General features: G+C 37.5%; 1 protein-coding gene across 3 annotated transcripts in view; it reads right to left on the bottom strand.

Moving 5' to 3' along the window:
* ATXN7L1 (ataxin 7 like 1) overlaps positions 1–25,071 on the bottom strand; it is a 119,444-nt gene that overhangs the window by 68,201 nt on the left and 26,172 nt on the right. For 2 of the 3 annotated variants that reach the window (XM_075081380.1, XM_075081381.1), the window contains exon 3: positions 10,119–10,223. The exons of the other annotated variant lie outside the window; for it this stretch is intronic. In XM_075081380.1, the coding sequence (XP_074937481.1) occupies positions 10,119–10,223 (105 nt within the window). The remainder of the gene's footprint in view (positions 1–10,118; positions 10,224–25,071) is intronic. 3 annotated transcript variants of the gene reach the window in all.

The following is a 25,071-nucleotide window of genomic DNA, read 5'->3' as shown; positions in this document are numbered from 1 at the left end:
CTAGTTGCAGAGCAGATGCTAGGAATGATAAAGATTCTTTTGCAGAAACAAGAAGCCTGTCCAAAAGAGGGGTGGGGGTGGGGGTGGAAATCTGATATTTCCCAGAACACTAGTTGAAGAAAATGTTCCTGGTTAACAGCATCACTGTCTAACAAACACAAATAGCTAGTGAGGCAAGCTTCCTAAATTTTAGGAAATGTAAGTAGGTTTTGGTGCAGGAAGCTAAATGAAATATTCAAAATTGAATCAAAAACACATGCAGTGAGGTGAACAAGTTGCTTATCATCATTTGCCTAACACATTTTAAATAGTTCTTTTAGTATAAGTTGTAGAATATGATTTTATTAATCTACCTAGATGAACGCAAAAAATTTTATTTTGAAAACAGAAGCCTACAGTAAGTCTAATCTATCTGTAATAAAAAATATATTTTAGAATAAGGCCTAATTCAATATTTTAGGTTTTAATATGACAATTATTACATTAATATAACCAGTTAAATAGAATAGCAATCACCTATTAAGATAATTGTACGAATCACTATAGGAGTGTGAAATGGGAAACACACGGAGCTTCAGCTGTATTTGGAATGATGAGAATTTTAAGTACAGTATTTTATGCATGCAAATAAAATGTTTTGAATAGATTTAGCACTAGTCAGGTACCAAGAGGTTGTGTACTACTATTATAATGAAATAAACAGAACTCACTTGATACTAAACATGGAGCTGTGACAAACATGAGGGAAAAAAATCTTACTAAAATAAACAAGAATATTTTAAAAATTAGGAAGGTATACAAAATATGCAATAAATAGTATTACTGAAAATTGTGGGAAAAGTATCTAATGTATATGTGCAAGCCTTGTACTAGCTAGTTTATCACAGCTGAGATCTCCCCCTACTAAAAAATAAGGGTTTTTTTAAACACCAAATAAAAACCCTATTTCTTCATGACAGACATTTAATGTAACTACTTCTAACTTGAAAAAAACATAAAGCTCTTGAACTACAGCGCCGTAGTTATTTAAATTGCTCTCTGTTGCACATCTATGAAAAAGGACATATGACTATCCTATCATCCTCCTGCAAGTCAAGGTACTTTTGTCTTCCCCACTGCACCCCAATTGGCCTATAGATGTTAGCAAGCAGTATTTCAGACTATCAGTAGTAGTACTTCTGGAAAGTAACAAACTGCCATTCCAGTTTTCTTTCCACTCACCATTGTACATAACAAGGTAGTCTAATCCTGACAGCTGTGAGGGCCAGAGCTATATTCTGGGGTCATTCAGCCTCCACCCATGCCCGGTTCTCCAGCTCTGAAGGGAGCTCTGAACACACAAGATGAGTTGCACCTCCAGCCCCACCTACACCACCTCACATGCAAACTCAGCAACCACAACTCATGGCACTGGAGATGTTCAGCTGCTAGAGAAGACACTACACAAAAACTGCTGCTGTTTCCTTTGGGAAAAGCCAATAGTCGATGGACAAAAATAATCTTTATGAGCCAGACTGTAATAAAAATTTCAGTACAAGGAGACTAAGAAGTTCCTAAACTTGTGATATGCTTTGCAAGAAATTGCTAAACAATAGCAGAGTAGAAATTGCAACAGTCAGAAAATTAACTAAACACAAATTATTTAGAAAACTGCTAAATGTCATGGTCAATGGGCAGGGCTATATGCAGACAAGACTCCTACAGACTTGAAATGGAACTTACAATATTTGCCAGTGACTAATCCAAGTGTTAGTTACCTTCTGCAACACATGCATAGTGAAACACTTGTACTACCAAAAAAACCCCACACCCCACCCTCAAAAACTCCACAACTTTCTTGTCTGATTACAAGCAGGATAAACAAAAAAATAACAGAGAGAGGAGACTTGCTTTTAACACTTCTATAATTCTGAACACTGTGAAGAAGCAATGAGTTCTTAATTGGGCCTTTGGCAGATTCAGATTCCACTTCTAATTTTCTTTCTCTACTGTGCATCACAATTTGATATAAAAAATTATTTGCTCTTGCTTATCTTCTACTCAACAAAACACTTCCAAACAGTGAATTCAAAAAGCTTTTAATTCTGTTTTGGACTTTATCTAGGAATAGGGCCATGAAGTCTTTCTTTAGAATTATTTTCAAACACATCCCTTATCTAAGATGGAAGACATCCACCTTATTCAGACCAAGAAAGACAAACTGTAGAAAACTTCAAGCCAAACACTCCTATTTTGCCAGATTTTTACAGGTTATGATGGAAAATTTTCACTGTACCTTTCCCCTCTCCCCCACCATCACAAGCCCATCCCTACGCCAGTGAAGCAGCTGGAAGAATGATGCACTAAACACAGCCCTGTAAATCATAGTATGTAGGAGATTAAACTTAAGCCTAATGCTACAGTCAACCTTCAACAGCTGAGTTCTATTAATGGACTCTCCTTAAAAGAAATCCTTATTGGTTACTATTTAAAACTTCATCTCTGTTAAAATCTTGACTGAAAGAAATTGCAAGTGATATGTATCTCCCATCAATGCCATGACAACAACACCCAGTTCAAGTATGTACTGCATTGTTTACCACAATTTATATGAAATAAAAAAAAAATACAAAAGGGTTCACTAATCAAACACTATCGTGGAATACACTATGCAAAAGTGATAATTTATAATCATAGGAATTATGTGTAAACTAGAACTATACACTTCCAGTGCACTGAAAAGCCCAGTATCATTACTACTCTTTCAATCTACTTCCTATGACGATTTATTTAAGATGAGTATTGTAAAATTACAGCACGGTCAAGGCACTGTAAAGGCATAACTTTACAGGTTAAAGTAAAAAACAGAAAGAACAGGGAAAAGACAATTAATCAATGTTTTACTTCCAGAAGGCGACAGGGTGGGGAGTTACTATGCTTTATAGCAACTGCATACATATGTAGCATTCTGTTCACTGCCGAACGTTTTCTTCTGTTGAACACTCACTGCTCCCTGATGCACAATCCTTTGAGATTCAATGCTGCCAAAATGTTTGTGCATTCTCAGACAATCTTTTGAATGTAGAAAATTGCAATTATTGACACATCAACCTAGGGCAAATTTTTGAAGTGCAGAAGTTATCTACGGGAAGTTGTCAGCTTCCGACTCACACTACTCATTGACCTTGTGATTCTCTATATATCATATCTATTTCTGTATTTGAACTTCTCTGTTTTAGGCTCTGTCACTGATCATGAACTAATAACAACAAAGAAGAAAGCAGTTGAAGCAGTGGGATGATAGTAGAAAATATTTAAAAAGCCAACCCTATCAAATACTGTGCTACGTGTTTCTAAGCAAGCAGGTCAGCAGGTCTGAACACAGCTCCACACTTAATTCCCACACTAGACTAAGAAAATAAAACACAACATACTCCTTCCAGCCTTGAGCAGATCTCAGCAATCTGCAAAGTGAAGGCACATTACATTTGCTGTTGCTCTGAGCATCAGCAGCACATTTTTCAGTCCCTATCACAGTTCATCCCTTGGATCCGGGTGTTTCTCTCCACATTCAGGTTTACTTTGATACATATCCAATACAAAAAGCATGCGCTAGTCTTGTTTTAGCCTGGGTTATGGTGTGCCTGGTGGTTAGGACATTCTTCCTCTCCTAGAAGATGAGAAAAGAGCTTCTAGGTGGTGAGGCTACTAAATCCAAATCACTCGCTTCCTGGACAAGTAATGACAGAGAAGGTAAGATTTTGGTTTGTTTTGTTTTTCTTGAATGAACATGGCCTTATCAATTTATCTTTCATTGAGCTCTCTCCAGAGCACATATGAAAACAACAAGCTGCTTCCAGTCCTGGATGAGCACAGTAGCCAATACTGAGGTGACCAACACTCTCAGCCATATGAGCGGCTAAGGATTGTTATGTATTGCTTGTTTGAATCAAGTATTAAAATGTCAACTGATTATCTTTTATGCACCTAAGTGCTTTTCTGAATCTGGCCAGGGCCTATCAGCTACGACATAGAGCTAGTCTCTCCAAGGAGTAAACAAAGAAAGATTTTGCATTTCTGTACCTATTCAGAGTTTCAAGAATCGCTGACAGTCTAAAAATATGGCACTCCAAGAATATGTAGGGAAAAAGATGAATTCGAAAGAGTACTGGTTTAGCTTTGCCTTTTTGAGGCCAACATTCACTCTACCTGGATTGTCTACACAGCCATGTACTATTTCAGTTCTATGGGAGTGGCGCAAAAAATGGCTTGCAGCCGCAGTTTCACAGTGAGCGCCATTAAGCTGGGCTTGGAGAACTTGCAATGACATGGACATGACAGACCCGCATAACCTGCATGTACCATTTCAGGAACTACAGCTTAGATTTTCATGACAGAAAGGAGACAGAGGATCATACCACTGGTACCTTGGTCTCAAGAACAAGATTTCTGACAAAAAGACTGAAGCTAAAGCAAATTTTTTGTATGCTTTCAGCAATTAGGGGTTTCCAATTTAAAGTAATGGAAATGAAAGTTGCAGAAAAAAATCAGTGTGTCCTAGGCAACTGCACAAGTAAAAAAGAACAAATGATGTACACAAAAAACATTCAATTCCTTCTCCCCCCAGTCCCACCAAAAGAAAAGGAAACTTGGGATTCTTTGTCAGTCTAGCTGCTACTGTTTCCATATTTAACAAAAAGCGGGAGGGACGAGAGTAATTGTCATTATTTTAATTCTTTTATGCAGTGAAACCTAACTACGTGACACACAGAAAGTTATTCAATCAATAATGATATCGTATAACAAGTTTGACAAGGCTGTGAAAAAAGAAAATCGCAGTAACAGAAGTAGAATCACTCAAAATGCCATTGTCCTTGAAGGGCACAAGAGCACTCCCCTTGATAAAAGGTCAAATGCAATGGATAAAATATTACCAATTACAAAACCCCAAACAGCTGTATTTAATAAAACCCAAGGCCAATTACCAATACCAGAAGCAATACCAATTTCAAATCAATAGTTGAAAATAATATAAAAACTGAGAATAATCCATCAAATGTGACAGTGATACCCATATCAAAATCCTTATGCAAAAAGAGATGCCAGCTAGTAATGTTCCAGCTCGTGTTAAGAAAGCAAATAATTCTTATTCATACTGTAAGCTCGGCCTTCTTGTCTTTAATCATGGTTCATTAAATTGTAACGCACAACTATTACAATGCAAAATAGCTAGTCTGAGTAATTCAAAATATATAACCTCTCTTAGGAAAAGAATTATGATATAGAAAGGAAAATTATTTATTTATATTCTTCAGTGCTCCATTATTTTCTAGCTTGTTTTTCTTTTAAATGATGCTTATACAGACAAACGGATAAAAAGGAAATACCCTTTTCCAACTTTCATGAGGATGTCAACCCAAGGATTTATAACTCAGAAGTAGTGAAAATGAAGCATAGTTTTTTTCTTTCTTAAGGAATAAGAATTTCTACTTCGTAATTAGAAGCCTGTTAGAATAACCTTAGAGACAGGGAAGATAGATAGCAACGAGTCTCCAATAAAGAAATTAGCAAAAGAAGAGATCTTGATGGTAATTTCTCCTTGACAATGTGAACAGTTCTCCTTTGTATGCTACGACTTCATCAAATGGGGATTTAACTATTCAGTTCACTATGATACCCTCCATAGTTTTGGAAACTGCTCTAGGGTATGTTTGGCAACTTTCTTTGATGGTTATACTGCAGTTATTGTTTAACCAAGCCACATTATTTAGCTTGGCTAATTCACCTCTTCCCCCCAACTTTACTTTTAACACTTTCCTGTCATTAATTTATTTCCTCATATTAAAAGAAAAAGTCAAGATGTTTTGACAAGCTCTCTGTATGTACACTGATTCTTCATCACTGTGCCAGAGCTACCTTTTATGAGAGATTTTCCTTTCAACAGGAAAAGAACCAAGTTAATGAGCATTTTATTGTTTGGAACACTTGAAAAAAATAACCAGAACTGTATCTGATGCTCTTTATTCTAGTAAAGGACAATGCAATATAAGAATATGAAGCTTTACTTTCTCTGGGGCCAAAGGAAAATAGAAACATTTCCTGGGAAACGGTACGGATCACATCTTAACATGTAACAGACAGACTGTCACAGAATTGGAGTTAACAGAATTCACATGGACAGTGCCCAGCATAGGCTGCCACCCTAAAAATCTCCTAGAAAACAGGTATGTTGGAGAAAAAAAAACCAAACAGTAAGAACATCATGGTACTTCAGGGAGACCAAACCACTACACTTTTGGTGCCCCAAGAAGTGCTCTATATCTTCTATATCTATATCTTCATTGGGGCGTTTGAGAACGAAGTCTCAAAACTAGAACTCCCCCTGTGCCAAGTACACTTAGAAATGCTACAAGCTGTATAACTAGACTGACTTCTCATTTCAAACTACTTTATGGAGAAATAAATAAAACTACATGTCCACACATTAAAAAAAAATAATCTGAGATATTGTACCACTGCAACAAGTTACTCCAACGGACTGACTTCAGAAGCAAACACCACTATTTCAACCCTATTGTTGAGGACATTATGATATACTATAAGTGCACAATAATACTGAATGACCTCAAGAAATTATTTGATTTACATAGTTCATCCAGCAGCCTATAACAGCAAGTCTCTCTTTCAGTTGGGCTTATGCCATATGTACATGAATGATTTAATCCTTACAAATGGATATAAATGTTTATTCCAGATACAAGGAGGTGAAACTGCTCTTAAAAATAATTCAGTTTTTCTCGACTTAGAGGCTAAAACAGATCTACTACTTTGCAGTACTGAGCTTTACACGGTGTTTATTACAAAGACTCTCAAGTCCAGCAAGCCAGTCCTCTAATGAGCCAGATCTGTTCTTTTACCTTTCTGATTTCTGCTGTACAATGCATCACCTCCCATTAAAAAAGCCTGAACCACAACCAGATTTTTCTCTTTTTCTGCTTGACATTCCAGGAATCAAACCCTTAAAAGTTAAATAACAACATCTGCCTCTATAGTCTTCACAACTTCCCAGTGCCATCAAGGATGGCTGCCATCTGTCTGAAATTAGAGACAAATGAAACAGTGGGTCGTCTTATGCTCTGGAGGAACGCAAATGCCAGCAAGGGCTCAAGAGAAGTATACAGAAATGTTTGCTAAACTAAGCATTCCAGTGCTGTTCCAAAGCCAAGACCTTCAAGTTACAATGCAGGGAACCTAGAAACATAAAGCACGTGTCTGGCATGGGTCTAAATCCTTACCGAGAGAATATGGACTGGATCTTACCAGGGGTATTAGTAACAAATCACACTTTGTGGGAGATTCTGGGATAGATCTCTACAAGTCCTTGTCAGCAGCAATAAAGACTCCCCATGACACAGCCTTCAAAGAGCCAAAAAACCAGTAGCGGCTTCTAATGCTTTCTCATTCCATTGTCTTTGTTACAACTTTAAAGCTGCAATTCAAGACATGTAAAATAATGCACTTATGCTAAATATGACAGCCTAAAACACCTCAAAGTCTACTGACAGGCATGTTCAGCATCACTGAATTTACAAGTATACTGATGCATGGCCTAAATAATTAAAGAAAATCTGATCCACTAAACTGATTGTGCCTAACAGGTGGTAAAACTCTAAATAAAACTGGAAGTTAAACATTCCTGCTTCACAGAAGAGCCCAGTGCAGCCAGCACCAATGTTTCAAATGTCTCTTCTCCAGACCTTTCTCAATGGGCTATTGATATCATAACATATCCAGTGAGAGACTTTTCAGTCACGAGCAGCTCACAGTTGGTCTGTTTTCTAATGCAAGATTTTTACCATTTTCTCACCAGACAATGCAACTACAGATCAGTTAATGAGACCCATGTGTAGCTTACACATATCTTATCAAAACAACTATGTGTCAGTAGATGCACATCACTTATATAACATGTAGCACTTTTAAGAGACTGATTTTTTTTAAAAATAAATTATTAGACATTTTACAATAATTCACAAGAAACCTTTTCTATTCTAAAACTTCTTTTATATGGTTTTAGTACATCATCCTTTCTGTTTCTTTTTTAAAACAAAATATTTGTCTTTACATTCAAAGCTCTTCCACAGGCTTTTCAGCAATATTCCAGTACACCTTTCCTGAAACAAATATGACCAGATTAAGTACGATCTTCAAGAGGTAACACCTTTGGTCAATTATTTTCAGTATTCCCCAAGTCTTTATTCAGCTTAGGCTCTTAAATCAAGCAATTCAGAATTTAACGCTCAATGGTTCAATGTAACAGGATTGCTGTAATGAAGATGAAGTAAAAGGAATTTTATAAATAATGGACTAATAGAGAAAAGAGAAAAAGAAAATGGGATAGTGACTCACAGGATCTTTGCACCTAACTGGCAACACACTAACACTGGCGGTAACTCGTTACTTCCAAAAAGCTCAAAAGGTTCCTTTTAACACGGAATACTTCACTCTCATCTAACAGAAAGATCATTCCATATGCCTCCTACATGAAAACAGGACCAGCTTTCATACTGGTCCCCAAACCAGAACGTCATGTCCAGGAAACAGCACAACTATGGAAGGCTACAGCAAGGTGTTTTATAGGTTCTTCTGTTCTGTAGCGGATCTTTTCTGAATGCACCAGTTCAGTGTTTATAGTATCCACTGTACCTGTGATCATATGCAGAGAAGCTTTTCTGTCACTGAAAGAACCATAAGATACCTGAAGCTGGGCAGGAAGAATCCACATATGACTAAGGGCAGGAAACAAATTTTGGAAAAAATAGTAGGTCTGCTCATTAAAACACTGAAATGAACACCTGACCTCACCATTAAATTAGTAAGTCCTTCTCCCACTGTACTAGTACTTTCAGAACTTTTCTTATTCACTGGATATAAATGCTGTAATTCCACTATTACAATTTTTTTCACAATTATTTCAGTCTGGGTGAAACATCGTGGTAAGTCATACAACTGCCTTTTTAAGATGAATGCAGTTGCTCCTGGTTGGTTGTTAGCAGCCCCTCTATAAAAACCCAAGATAATATTTTGGTAATATCTCTTTAAAAGTAAATAAATGACTATATTTTCTGTTCATCCCACTTACATTTTCCCCTTACTGAGTTTCTTTGCTGTCAAGAAGACTGAGAGGGGCACAGGATTTGTGAAGTTTATTTGTCATATGTAGGCAAGGAAAATCTTGCTGGGGCTTTTTTTTCTTAATGTATTTAATTGATTCCATCCTCAGTATTAATTACCATTCATTATTATGCAATCACCTTCAAATTAATTTGATTAAACCTCATGCAAAGCTAGCCATTCCAGTCACATTTTGCAATACTTTACAAAAAAAAAACCAAACAGAACAAAACCAAAACCACCACAGAAACAGACTGCTGGACAAATAACAAATAAACCACTGGATAAGTAATAAATAACCCAGACCTTGGGATTAAGTTTTTCAGATAATATTTGAAAGTAGTTTGTTAATCAATAGCAAAAATTTCTAGCTAAAGTAGTTCTGCTTACAATCAACATAAAAATTGTCATCTTTCTGTTGTCATACTAACAGAAATAAATATCTGCACATTCCTGCAGCTTCCCAAATGAACGTTTTTCAAGAGAATCTTAACAAACGTGACTCAACATGCCAATTAGGTAAAAAATTAAACCCTATGATAAATATAAAAATAAGCCCTATATACACCTATGCATAAATCCCATTAGAAAACAATCCATAACATCCAACTTCTAGTTACCATAGATCAGTATCACAGCCCTCACTTTGCAGCTTTGATAAAAGACAATTCAATGTTAGGTCATAATAGTTTTAGCCTAGCTAGTGTCTAACTAACAGGATTTATTTGTTAGGTTAATTTAGTATATGTTCAACTTGAAAAGTCCAGCTTCTACAACAACTAATTTAACTTCCTCTACAGGAAATACACTTATTTGAAGGCATCGCTGGTATTTTCTGTGGAAAGAACACAAGATAACCAGAAAAGTATATCTGCAATGCCTCTGTCATGATCATATGCAATGATTCTTAAGAGAACCATACGCCAGTTTGGCACTGTAATTCAGGAAAGAAAACATTCACTTACCGCAGTGTGACTGGAAAACCTGTGGCTTGACTACCTGATTGCAGATATTGCACACTACAAGATAGAAATCATCATGAGCTGGATAATGGCCAAATAAGTGCATATCTGTGGGAAAGTTAAAAATATATACAAGAATTAGAAAATATGCTTTAAATATATATTAAGAAAAAAAATTGAAAATACTGCAGGGCCACTACTGTTAATTAATTTATACAAAGCAAATTTATACACTGCTCCATAAGAGCTTCTTACCAAGCTAAAGGGATTTTTTTTCCCTTCTGGGTTTCAAGGCCCTATACTAACACTGCAGTCTCATCCCTCAGTCTGAGCCAGAACACAGGCAGCAACACCTTTGTCTTAACACTTACTGCCAAGAAGTGGAATAAGAATTTCTGTACTGGTCAACTGTTGAAACAGTAAACGAATATGTCTTTTAAAATCTCTGCCTAAAGATCCTTTTAGAAAACACAGCACACGGGTTATGCTTCATGTCACAATATTCCAGGCTCGACTACAGACTGCTAGAGAAAATCTCCTGCTTAAAAGCTAGTTATAGTAACCAAGGTCAAGGATCCTACAGCTTAAAATACAGTCAGGAATGTCATCCCTGTTTTGAAACAGATGTCATGACATGAAATTTCTGATTCTGTGTGAATGTCCCTCCTAGTTCAAACAGCCTGCTGTTTGTCTCCCCAGCAAAAACTCTGGGAAGAGACAAAGATGGTTAATGAGGTATTTCTCAGTGATGGCACTAGGAATTTAATGAAATCAAAAGACGGGTACAGTCAGACAATGATGGGCACTTGTCCCTCTCGGCTGAAACACATCATGCAATACATGCATTCTTAAGCCATTACAAACACAGAGTAAAATAGGCTTAAATTACTACTGAAGGCCTCAGAGCTCTAACATTACAAGTGAGGTAACTTGTTTCACCCTGCATCGCTGTAACTTAAGAACAAGCACACATACTCATCCACCACAGCTCAGAGGGCAGAAATTCCTGTCACTTTTATGCACTTTGGTGTGATCATGCCACCACGCCCAGTGTTGTTAATGAAGGTGTTGCTGCATTAGTAACCCTGTGCCGAGTATCGGCTGCACAGATCGCAAAACCTCTCAGAAGAGGGTAGTGACATCTTTATTTAAAGATGATGTAAAATGGCATTCCAATGTTATTCAGCAGCATCCGAAATCTATTACAGAACTTGCAAATGCGGCTTCTGACTCAGACGAAAATACCAACCTGGCGCCTTTTAAATAGGAGGAAAAATGAGAGGACCCTCAGTGAAGACAACACGCATGACAGCAGCCATGATAGATAAACATCAACAACTAATTCCTACTTCTCCAATAAGTCATATCTTGCTTTAAAAATAGTGATTATTTTTTTTTAAAGTGACACATGCAGGTACTTTATTTCATTAGTTCTTAACCAAGGCAAATATTTTGGCCTTAGAATTATTTTTGTAAGTAATTCTGCCCTAGTCTGTACCACTATGTAAGTAACATCACTGCTTATAATGTCAGTACTTGCCACGATGAAGTGCAAAGTGCCTTCAGTCCGCAAAAACCCCACAAAGGAATGGGGCAACCCTCTCACAGTAATTCAGGCAGTATCACAAGTAGATCCAAACAGGCCTGTTCAAGCATTCTTGGGCACAAATGAGCACCACCAAGCTGCAGGTATTTCATAGTCTGATATGATGTGAACCGTCCCTCTACCTCCTGAAAACCAAAAGCCTCTCTCTGTTACTGCTCATACCAGGCTATGAAATCCAGTTGAAAGGTTAACCAATAATGACGCCTTCGCAGTGCTAGTCTTGGACTAACCAAGCCTTCAAATGCATTACAGCCAGATGAAGACTATTAACACACTCAACTTCAATTTAGAAGAACAGCAGTGGTGAGGTGTAAACTTCTTTGGTAACTTCTTCATGTAGCTAGTGTTAGTACTGATGAAGCCAAAACTGTATAGTTAGATTAAATTAAATCCTCCCTACTAGTAAGACAAACAAACAAAACCCTAAGCAGGCACTACGTCTGGCCTGTTTATTTTATTTCTTGTTTTAATATTAGAAGTCAGTGATCTCAAAGGAGAAAAAAGAATCACTTCACATTGGCAATTCTTACCCGAAGATATTTTTGACCAGAACCACAGATTTCCACTAACAGCACTGTAAACTCCATAGAAAGGAGTATTTATCCCACGTATAATTTGACACAAAGTCTGAGCTCAAAAACATGCATTTAATTACAGTTATGAAGTATTTCAAAAATGGTTAAAACATTTCAGCAACTTACAACATTTTTTTTCTGTTGTTTGAATGGTCTGGTGACAATCTTGTTATGAAAACATACAGACTTTGCCCTTTACAAACAAAAAAGTTACAACTCTTTTCCATTTAAAATTCCTTAAGTCCATTTAACCTTCAAAGCTTTAAAAAGCTTTAAGCTCTTTCAAATATGCCCGGCTCTGAGGCATATCAAGTCTGGCTGGATCCTAGTCTTGAGTTTTTATGAAGTCTGGCTGCAGGGAGTAACTTATAAAAAGACATAAGGTATTAATACTGGCGAAATCTATCCAGGGATATAGGTGGAATAAGAAACCAGGTTAGTTCACAGCATCACAAAGTCATTTATGTTTTCACCAGACACTGTCAAGGAGATAGAGCAGTGAAGGAAAAGTTCTGGTACCTGTGAGCTTGCTGCAGAACGCTGGCAAACAGCACTGCACCTAACAGGTAAATAACACCATTTGAGTCTTTATGATACTGAGACAGCAGAAGTCGAGATGCAAAGAAACTGCACAGACGTGTAGGAGAATGCACAAAATGCTGCTGTGAGAAACACAGCATCAAAACGATGCACAGGCGCAGAGTAAGTGACATCCTGAAGCAGCACTTCGGAAGTTTTTTTTCATTTTCAGATGTCTAGAAACAGCCTAGCAGAGATGCAAGTGTCTATTGTAAGTGTGAGTCTTCTGATATGAAGTTATTAGCTACCTGCCAAAAGTCCACGTAAATTAATTGGAGAATCTCAAGGGCACAAAACCACAGGTTGAAAATCAGAAATAGGAATCACACTACACAAATAAATTGTTATTGAATCAGAATAGCTAAAAAGCTTAAATTAAACACTATCAGACTGGATTCCTTAAAAACCTCACTATACAGGAGTTTGTAAAAGGAAAATTCATCAAGTCCAAACAGGTTCAACTAACTCTGTTAGTTCCTCAATGCTAGCAAGACTGGCACAAATCAGTTTTCATTATTAAACTCAAGATTCGTAAGCACACACAGAGTATATATAAATTACTTTTTAATTAAAACACTATGAAGCATTAATATTGTCTCACCAGAAATTCCAATGGGGGACACACTTTACTGGGCATAATAATATTACAAATGCAATCCAGAGCAGAGAATTTACAATGACGAGAGCAAGTAAAGTTTGAAATTAAAAAGAAAGCAGAAAATATAAAGAACTATATATCTTTCTAGATACGTTTTCTTGTTTTTAATAAGAATAGTTCAATGCTACCATGTCCTATTCAAAGCAACCATGACTGAAGGGTTGTTCTGGACACTGGAATAATTCTTAGATCAGATTACAGCCACTTGACAATCTAGACCTTGGTATGAGCAGCAAAAAAGACAACAGCGTCCCCAAACAAAAATTTATCTTCTAGAGGCAACAATCCCCCCTCCATGTCCGCTTAGTTGAAAGCAATGGTGATAAGCATTTCAAGAGAGGTTAATTTTGGAGAAGAAAACAGCTCTCTCCAAAGTTAGCTCAGAAAAGACTTCTCCAGGGAAAAAGGTAAGACCACTGAAGAAGACAGCAGATAACTGGTGAATAAGGGGAGCAACTGTCAAACCGTACTGAAATAATTACCAAAGTACAAAAAAAACAGGGAGGGGCAGAAGAGCGACTGCAAAGAGTCTTTATTTTCTACCAACATCTGGATTCCCCCTAAAACAGAAACAAAGTGACCAAGGTGTGCACTACTCACCCCAGACTGGCACGGCCACCTCTATCAAAGCCTGTAATCTGCTTGCTCCCCATGTGCAAATACAGGTAACAAGACTGAGACAGAAAGAGCTGCCCAGCCCTTCTGGTAAGTAAAAGCAGTCCATGTCCCCCACCACAGTTACCTCATTTTACTGGAAGATGCTTTCAGTAGATTTGAAGAAGACTCTTGATAGCAAGAAAGAACAGAGAACTTATTTTCAAGTACCTGCACACTTTGCGGAAGTGTTATCTCCACCTACCCCACTCCTTGCAGTACTGAATCACCGTCCCCTCAAAATGGAATCCTTTGGCCAGACATGTCTGTTGATACTGTACACCTACAAAAGCCTTGCTTGGAAATGAGCTATTTGACTAACAGGATGCGAGTGTGTCCCACATCACATGAAAAAATATGCAAGATAAGTGGAAATCAGGGACACTGAATGCTGACTGTAGGAAATACAACCTTCCTACATTAAAATCTTAAACCAAATATTACTTTGTATATACTTCACTATGGTGCTTGGAAAATAAATATAACTTCTGCTTATAGTTTTCACATAACTAACATTTGCAACTAAAAAGACAGCTGTAGCTGTATGACAGTTTTGTAATGCATCAGCTTGGTAAAATGTGCATTAAAAACACAAATACCATAGAAACACAAGAAAATGTTGCTTCTGCAAATCGTGGCATGAAAATGCAGGTGTCAGATATGACTTTTTATCTTCTCCAACTCATACAAAGGAATTTTTTTTTTTAGTAACAATCAAAGCCAGATGACTTATATGAAGTTCCTTCTCTATTATTATATAATTCATAATCATTTACATCCAACTGTACAATAAAACACAAGCTAGAAATAATCTAAACCATTCTCCCACTGCAGAATTAAGGTTGTTGAACAGTAAGACCTCACAATTTTGCGTGGGAAATTACATTTTTAATGACCATCTTTTGCTATAAATTATACACACTTTAAACATTCTCTTATATATCAGTTCCTCCACTAAATATACACACAAAGTCTGCTTTGAAAAATATTAGTGATGTTTATTTGTAAAGAGAGAAGGGAAGGGTGGAGGGGAGAGAGAAAGACTATTCAGGACACGCTAGTTTAAAACTAACAAAGAAAAGCTAAAAAAAAAAAGGCAGTGGCAAAAATGGCAATGGACAAAACCAAATCCATGTGGTTTCTCCTGCTCCTGGAGATAGATTTTTAAACTCCATGTCTAGAAACGTGCTCAATATCTCCCTCTTGTTCCACAGAAGTGACAAATCCCACCATCATTTAAAAAATAATGTACAAAATCTTTCAGTGAATTAGATTACTTTTACATTTGAGATTATTTTAAAAACTAAGTAATTTGAATGGTGAATTGAAACTTGAAACTGAAACAATACAAAGACATCTCCAGGGTATTACTCAGACAGCAGTTAAACATGCTTACATAGACAGGTTAGTCTTATCTTAGAAATAAATGTCACACTCTTTCCATTTAACATCAGCTTTATTCTCCCCCAGGTATGGTTTTCCTTTAGCTTTTTTATGCAAAAAACAGTAAGTTGCTTCAGTAATTAGCTGGCCAGTATAAACTGCATTTTACCTCTGAAAATGCCAGAGTCACAGTTGCAATTAATCACACATCTGTTTAAGCTGAAAGAGACCACTGAATGTCATTTACTCCAAGCCCCTGCTCAAATCATGGCTAACTTCAGGGTCAGGACCACAAAGTAATGCTCAAGCTCATTTCTTTTCTGATGGAAAAATGCAGGTAATGACTGAAGTTAACCATGAAATTGAGGAAAAAGTAAAATTAAAATATACAGGACAGAACTAACATAGGGACAAATGCAATAGTCATAAGTCCTGACTGATGTCCCTTGGGTGTTAATAAAAGGAGCCAAAAATTCTGCATGCTAAAAAACCAAGTGATTAATGAGAAGAAATCAGGAATACTGGAATTTTCATCAACAGCACTAAAAAATGAAACACAACAGTGACAAAGGAAAAAAAAAAGGCAGGGAAAAAACCAGCAAATAGACTTTACAAGAGTCACTGTGGTAAAGAGTCAAGGTGATGACACCTTTAAACCAGACCAGTAACTTCAAATGGTATGCTGCCTCCCAGGTTAGAGCAATCATGAGGATGCTGACAATCCTAAAGAATGTTGGGAATTTTTCATTAATTATAGTTTATACAGGAAATACTACTGCTATTGACTTGGAAAGATTTTGTACTACACTGCCTTATCTAGGCATTTTAAAATTGTATTGAAGATGGAAGTTGTGCCTTCCATTCCCAAAGACCCGTAACAAAAGAAAAAACAAGTAGATCATAACTAGGAACTGGCGATCTAAGCAAATATTGTAGATTACTAGTATCTGCATACTTTTTGTAATAACAAACTGTTTGGAAGGGATTATGAAGTAAACTACACACCACTGCCATTACTATTTTGCATAAGACACTATATATATATTTAAAAAAAAGAACAAACATGGAAAAATGTGACAAAGCTTTTCTTCCACAATTCAGAAGACTTATGAAATTTATGTAGGCTGTTTGCCATCCCAGCCTAAAATAATTTGGCAACACAGGACCAGAACTGCCTGGGCTACCAGATTATCACATCACAAGAATACTGGAAGAGAAAACCCCAAACTCACAGGTCTCTAAAGCATGCTGCATACCTATGACACCAAGAAATCTCAGCTTTTCACATCTTAAGATATCTAGAGGATAAGACAGTAGCTAATGTAAGTCTTTGCTCTTTGAAAAACCTACTTCTTAAAACTTGCTTATATGGAGGCACATGGCCCCTTGCCCCGCAGAGTAGGAAGAAGACAGCTCATCCACTTATGGAGTCTTTATTTCACTCTCTGTGCACAACTCAGATAAACCACAGCCTCCAACACCAAATAACTAGTAAAGTGCTCAGCTGCTTTTCTGTGTGTGCAAAGGCGCTGAATTTCTTCTGTAACAATCTTCTTTCTGTAACACAGTATGACACTCAAAATAAATGTTGCTTTGCAATTTTCTGTTTCAAGAATAAATCAGGCTGCAGTTCCTCAAGAACTTAAACTGATCAAAGTTAGGCACTGGTATGGTCCTTTTTGACTCCAAGCTTCATATTCCTGCCCCTCGCTTGTGCTTGTACCATCAATTAACTGATTACACAAGGAGTCAAATTCAAGACAACTCTGAACCAGGAGCAAAGTAACAGGAGAACGGACAAAACAAAACAGGAAAAGGTTTTCTGACAGTTTAGTTCCCTGAGCGGCAACACTGCAGAACCTGATGAACGCTACCGCTAACATAAGGGAGCGGAAGGAAATGCCGTGCCCAGAACTGGAGAGCAGGGAGACCAACAGGACCATGACCAGTTAAAACCACTGTGGAGCAGCAATGCCTTCCTAGCTCGTGCTGAAATCTGTCACACAGGTATCTGTGCAATATTAAAGGAAGACACTTGGCTACAAAAGAAACTTTGTAAAAATAAAGCTACTTGTTAAAGGTAGCAGTAAACAAATTTATTTATCTGTACTGTATAAAAATGTTCAGAAGCTTATTGTCTCCTTTTACATAATTCTTTATGTTTCTAACACTTCAGATTACTGAACTAATCTTTAAAACCAGGTTCCCGCTTCACCATTGAACTTTTCAGTTATTTTGTGCAATGTAACCAGACAGGTTAACGTTTACCTTTTCAGTCCCTTTCCTGGCTTTCCTGCCTGACCTTCAGTTAAAGAGTCTCCTCATTTCTGATGTGAAGAGTGTAGGTAATACTACGAAGAAACCAGTGCACATTAAGACAGTGCCATACACCACTGAGGTCTGTTTGGATGGTTATGAGAATTTTGGTTAATGATGTCTTTTTAATTTTTTATCATCAGAATTTAAACTACAGGGCAAATACAAACATTAAAGCTGCTAAAGTACATCAATAAAGTTTAGTGAACATCTGCATTTGGCTGCTGCAGCTCAGAGCTGGAGTAACAGGGAATGGTCCTGGAAAGGACCAGCTAGAGCGGAGACAGACCATTCACTGCCTTGGCCATGCTCTGCACTGGCCCATCTCCTGCAAGTGCTCACGGAAGAATTTGGAGAGTGGAACAGGGCTGAAAGGCCAAGGGAAAAGACGATTTACCAGGGTGACAGGCAATAAAACCCATGCTTGTAATTGAAATGGACATCATTCAATTATACAATATTTAGTTTTGACAGATAAGTGTAATCATAACATATGAACATGAGGCAACTCTAACAATTCTGGTAACATCAAACTACTGCCTACGAAATGATAACTGTTCTTACATTTCTCTTTAATGATTATATTACACTTCAGGGAAATTATCTCAAAGACCATCGTCCTCATGAACCTAGATTTTAAGCTGGCTCTCATTTTACATAAAACAACATGCTCCAGGAACTAGAACAACTGCTTACAAAATCTACTATTGTAAAATTCCATAAAGTCAATACCCAGAAGGAAATCCTGCTATGCAGTAAAGAGATACTAGTTAAGCACATTAAGGTCCAAGACAGAAACAGAAGAAAAAAAAATCCAAACCTTCCAAACATCAGCTAACTAACTTCTCTCACAAATCAAGGTGAGCAAAGCACAAGGAAAAAATAGACTTTCATATGTTCAAAAGCAAGCTAGAAGAGTCGTGTAAATGTAGACAGTATCTTCAATTAGATGAATAGGTAAACAGTTAGATCTGGCTTTTGGGCTTTGAGCAGATGTGTGCCCCAAAATTTTCCCTACCAGCTACAATTAGTCTAATTAAAGATATCACCTCCAGCTACAAATTTCATCTTGCTTACGTCTGGAAATCTTCAGGACAGCAACAGTATTATTAAATGACAGCAAAAATTAAATTACTGAGGGCAAGGAAACATTAAAAGATACATGATTTACAAGGATCCAGACTATGCACTCTGTATCCAGAAGCAGAGGTGACATCCCATTTGTAGAACATGTAGCATAACCGCCCCAGACTCCTGAGCATATCGAAGAAGTCCTCATCAGGAGACTCTCTTACCCTGCAGAAACAATGGATTTCTCTTAGATGCCCATGTATATCACTATCAAAAACCTTGGAGAGGGAGCATGGCTGCACACAGGTGTGCATACAAAGGATAGAGAATGTGCAGAAGGATTATCAGTCTCTGCATTAGATTTCTGATTTCTCAACTTCCCACAGGCAGGCATAAGGTGAGGAATAGCAGGAAATAATTTTCATTTCCCTCATAATTCAAAGTGAACGTCATGCACCTTGACTAGAGAGCCACCATGAACCACTATATAGCAACAGAACAATTCTTCCTTGAACATGTATCAAGAGAAGTCTCGCTGCAAATGAGACTTGTCAGCACAAGTAGTATCCTTCATGGATGATGGGACTAAACTTCAGCTCAGATTGATGTATGGCTCTCCTGAATTACATGTTTGACCTTTAGCAAGTTAGAGGGTTGCACCACAGACATACTTTCTAAGAGACTTCTATAGCAGGTGGACTCTGCCAGCTTCTCTTCTCTGGGAGAGCACACCTCAGCCCAGGAAGAGATGTCAGATCTGCAAGCTAACTACAATAACTCACAGAAATACACAGTGTTTCAGTCTTTTATTTTCCTGCCATAAGGTGGTTAAGCTTTCTGATGCCTAGCCAAATACAATAAAGAGGCAAGGAAACAACATGAACATACTGGTCCCACAGATGTAGTAAGATAAAGATCTGGAGATACCAAATGCTGGTTGAAATGTAAAGGGTCTTCTCAAATTTTTTTCTACAGTATTTCTTATATTTCTAAGCTATTTCTAAGTACTTAGGCTATGGAGAGGGTTCCTGGAACCCCTTCTCAGCTTTCAACTTCGGCCTTACAACAGCTGATGATGACTGCAGGGCAATAGCTTGGTATTGCTGTCCTTCATTAGTGGAATGAGCAACCCTTGTTGGAGCCTGAGACGTCAATGGGTTTCAGAAAAGCATATTGGACTCTGCAAGTCATTAGGGTCCTGAAAATCCAAATATATTAGTCTGTCTAGAGCCAAAAGTAAAAACAGAATCAGTGACAATTGGGGATTCTTTTGCTGGAAAAGATGGGCCATTCAAATACTCCTACAATAGATCTAACTTTTTGATAGTCTGGCACCAAGAGTTTGTTTAAGAGTGCCAATGGGGAAGGAGACTTCTTCCCTTTTATCTGTGAGGAAAACCATCTTCTTGGAACCTCTACAGCTGTACTGGTATCCATCCAAACACAGGTGATTTCCAAGACTGCCAAGACTGGCACCACAAGGCAAGTGGTGTTGGAGGTAGTGGGAAAAAAGGCTTTTCAGGTCCTTCAAAGCAAAACCTGCAGAATTTGAATGATACAGCTCTGCTTGACAGATGGGAAAACACACTGACTTTATGGTAACAGAGAACAATCATTCTTTATGGAAGTTGCCTATATACAAGGTATTGTGGTTTCTTACAAAGCCTGTATTAATGCAGCTTATAGACTGGTACCAGCGAACATGTATCTGCCTAAATCTTGCTCTCCGAGTACAGATATAGTTGGCAGAACACTGCTAACACCTGCACCCTGCATAGCAGCCTGCTACTTCTCTTCACATCTGGGTGGCTGCAAAGCTTCCCTGTCCCTTTTGTTACAAGGCTGACCTTTCTTTCTGAGCTTCTTGGTCAGCAAAGCTTAGTCCAGAGGATGGTGATCAGATCACAGCAGTTGAAACGAAAGACAAGGAAAGAAAGTGGTCATGCTTAACTTCAGCTTAGTAGTAACATAAGATATTCACCAAGTACAACCTTGCTGTTGTGACATGAAACTGGGGGAGAGCTGCAACTGTTATCACCCCCCTGACTTTGTGTACCAGAGACTTTAGCTTTCCAAGCCAGCTGGAAGGTAAAATACTGACACAGTTAAAAATACTTGGTCTCACATACAAGAATGGCACGCACTACTCCTGCAAGAACCTGTTCTGTGCACGTAAGACATTTTCTCCTTACAGGACACCAATTAAGACTTTTAAAAAAGAAATAAAAACACAAGAATTTTCATTCTGGAGAAATGAAGGTCTTTCTCTACTTCAAAGCAAATCTTGCAATTATCTTTTAATGCTCAAATTTAGTCAACAATTGCTAGCCAACTACCTCAGAGAACAAACTGAGCTCTTGTGAGGTTATGTGAGGTTGTGAGGAAGAGCCAGAGTGACCAGAGAAATTTATTTAGTTCTTAGCTCCCCATAAATGTTGCTTCTGATTGTGGCTGGCTGAAAAGGTGAGAAGACAGCATAAACTACTGTCAATTTGTCTTCCGTATCACAGCACAACAAGCCTAAGGGTTTCGCTATAATCAATAAGTGTTTACTAATGATGTAGGTATGCTATTACTTGATTTCACACCAGTAGGGTTTCTATATGGACTTAGTGGAAAGATTTGAAGCTTTCCATTGTGCAAGTAAAACTAAATAATTTAAATAAAAATCAATTAATAACCCATCTGTAAACTACACAACAGTATATCTGTACTACAGATGATCTTTATAGTGGGTCAGGGTAAGTACTGAAGTATTTTTCCTTATTTTTCTCCATTTGCTAAAACTATAGCTTCAATAATCTTATATTAAGTGATCAAATCTTAAGTGATCTGAAAAATAAAGTTTGAAAGGAAAATAACTTCTCTGATCTTTATTGAATTTTTTTTTTTAAGGAAATGTTGGATACAGCCATATTAGGGACTACTGAATGTGCAGCAAAAAACCAGAAATCTTTTAAATACAATTAATTCGTAATACTTTATTTTAGTAAGTCCATCATTCGGAGTGCTAGTAATGAAATATTACAAGGATTGCAGGTTTTCTTCTTTCATTTTCTTGTCAATGCACACTAACAAAGATGTTATCTATGCAGTCAAACAGTCCTCAGGAGAAAAATCCCATGACTGAAAAAAACCTTCATTCCTATTTCTTCTGTGCAGACTGCCATGAAACAGATTTTAATTCTCCAACTGGTGCTTTCTTCATAAACACTCAGCAAGACACAGATGACACTCACACGCTAGCCTGCGAAGCTGTATTATCTTCTGCAGAAAAGCAACTCTGGTTTAAGGCAGCACAACTGGACTGAAGGAGAACTGGCTTAAATCCTGGCTCCTGAACAACATTCTTGCATGACCCTGATTAGATTTTTCTGTGCCTCAGTATCCCATCTCTAAAATCAGGATAATATGCTCTTTGTCTGCCCTGCCTGTTTAGATTGCAGCCTTTCAGTATTCTCCTACTATTTGTCCATACACTGCAGCCACAATGGGGCCCTTCATTTTGGCTGGGACCTCACTATGGCTATAGAACGAGGAACAAATAAGACAACTTTCAGTATGTTTTAGAAGCAGTGCGTGCAACTGCAACGCTATTGCAAAGACTTGTTAAACAAGTCTTAATAATGTTTAAAAGAGCATTTTCATATCCAAGTGACATATATAATTGCAGCAAATATTCTTCTTTGTTGGCAATATCAAATAAAACTTTTGTTATGCATTCTTTACAGAAATCCTGCTTTGAGTAAGCACATAAGTTAAGTGTTAAAAAGAGTCCTGTAAAAACGAAATTGTCACAGCTTTCTAGCCCAGCTCTTTAATAACAAGAAAATTATTATTATAATAGAAGTTCAATAATATAGTATCATCAGGAAAATATTTCTAGACAATGACTAATGAGTACACTCTTCTAATTTTTCTAGCAGGGAAAATGATGACTAAATGAGAAAAAAACGTTAAGAATAAAATCCCTAATCTCACCTATGTAATTTTTCAACATGCTAAGTATCTCATTGCTTGTCCATGTACAGGAAGGGCGGGCCCGTACGCTATTCTCATTTCATCAAGTGTTGTTATGGGTGCCTTTAATGCTGTCGGAGTATCCATTACTGCTGAGGAGAGTCAGTATTTCTTTATAGTCCACAACTCAGCCATCAGAAAACTCAGAGAAAACTGAAATCCAGTTCCTCCTCTTCCAAAGTGTCTGTACGGTTTTACCATCAAGTTACTATTTCTTTGTGACAAATGAGGAAAACCCCCGTTGTTACAATAGGCCTAAGAAAAAGATGCTATGTAAAAGTGCAAGTTTGGTGTGTCATCTTTCACTGCTAGGTTGCTACTTCGAAGTCACTAATGATTAGTACTGTCCGTTAGATATTTGGTGACTGCTGTGTACCTAAATTAGTTAAGAATACTTTGCCAACAGGTGCAATCACAGCTAGGTCTGGGACATCACTGGTACGCTATAACAGAAATGGAGCTAATCTTCAGCAAATCACATCATAAGATACTACGAGGGAATTTGCTGTTTACCTGCTCTACAGTCAATTTCAGTTTCTGGGTCTGTCAGCTCTTCAAAAGCATAGCTAAAAAAAAGGTGAAACATAACTAAATATCTAAATACTTTGCACCTCATGAAATTTACAACACATCTGCACTTTACAAGCGTAACAAATCTGCAGCATTCAAAAGCTGACCAAACAAATTAAAGAGGGCACTTTCTCTTCAGTCACATCTATCAATTTCTATTTTTTTCTTCCAATAATTGCCTGGCTTTTTCCAATCTCCAAGTCCATTGCCAAAGGCACTTCTCTTTCGTTACTTCACTTCTCCCTTCAACAAAAGCCAAGGGCAAGAAAATCTTTTCACTTAAGCACTGAAGGTGGGACTTGATGATCTTAGAGGTCTTTTCCAACCTTAATGATTCTATGATTCTAACTCTCTTCTCACCCAAGATGGAACATGCCCACTTGTTCTTAATCAACAGCTGGATATTAAATGAAAATGTATTGTCTACATGTATTGCCTAAGTGTATTGTCTAAAAGGACACAAATAATTCTTATGCCAATTCTCTGTGCTTTTTCTGTATTGCCTCCTACACCTATAACAGCACCTCTCTTCAGGAATATTGCCTCTCATATAACTCGTCTCTCCTAGAAGTTACTTCCAGATAGACTTTCAGTAAGACCATCTTTTTCCTTCATACAATTGCAAAAGAAATGGATTTCATTCTCTTTCTACTTGGTGTGCAGATTGAGGTACCTCTTAAACTGCTCAACCACGCTCTTTTTTTTTTTCCTCAGAGAACTTTATGCAAAAGAAAAATAAAGGAGAAAGAATTCATTAATGGATAGCATGATATGGAAATATCAATGTGAAACTTTTTAACCGAAGTCCGAATATACAAAAACTCTACCCCAAGGTCACTTAGAAAAACCAGTTAAAACAGGCAGTAATATTTCCTGTAGGTTGAAGAACAGTCTTTAGTTCCACTAACATACAACTCCAGAAAATAGCTCCCCTGTTTTAACAATTCTGCTCTCAAGGGAATAATTATCATTGCAAGTACAATCAGTCAAATATTTTTACTGTCTGGAAAAGCATACATACATCATCAGCTCTTACATTGAGATTTATACAGTACACTTAGATGCACACCACAAACATTTTCCAGGATAGGAATATGCTCCTACTGTTTAAACACGTTAGGTATGGACAAACTAGTCTGGCAATGCAGCACTTCATACTGGTACAGTAGTTTCTTCCCTGTTCCAGGAGATATAGGCACAGCGTTGCGAGACTAACCCAGTCCATGCCAAGAGCCTGCTGCACACCTCAGGGAGCGGACTTACCTCCAAGAGACACAACCCTTAGAGAAGAACACAGTCACAAAGGGCTTGGGTCAGTACAAGTCTGTATGCCACTAAAATGTCCATCAGATCTTCAGTATGAACATCCTAAAGCATATGTACATGCTGCATTTGGGGGTGCTCTCTTCCTTCCCACTCCCTCCTTCTCCCAGGGGTGCTGCTAACAAAATTACAGTTTGTCACAGATACAGGATCAACCACAATTTAGAGCCTCAAAATAAAGCTCTGCAGTTAAAGTGGTCA

This window comes from Phalacrocorax aristotelis, chromosome 1 (genome assembly GCF_949628215.1).
Source record: "Phalacrocorax aristotelis chromosome 1, bGulAri2.1, whole genome shotgun sequence".
Lineage (NCBI taxonomy): Eukaryota > Metazoa > Chordata > Aves > Suliformes > Phalacrocoracidae > Phalacrocorax > Phalacrocorax aristotelis.
The sequence above is the reverse complement of the archived record's forward strand: the minus strand, read 5'-3'. Positions and strand labels throughout refer to the sequence as shown.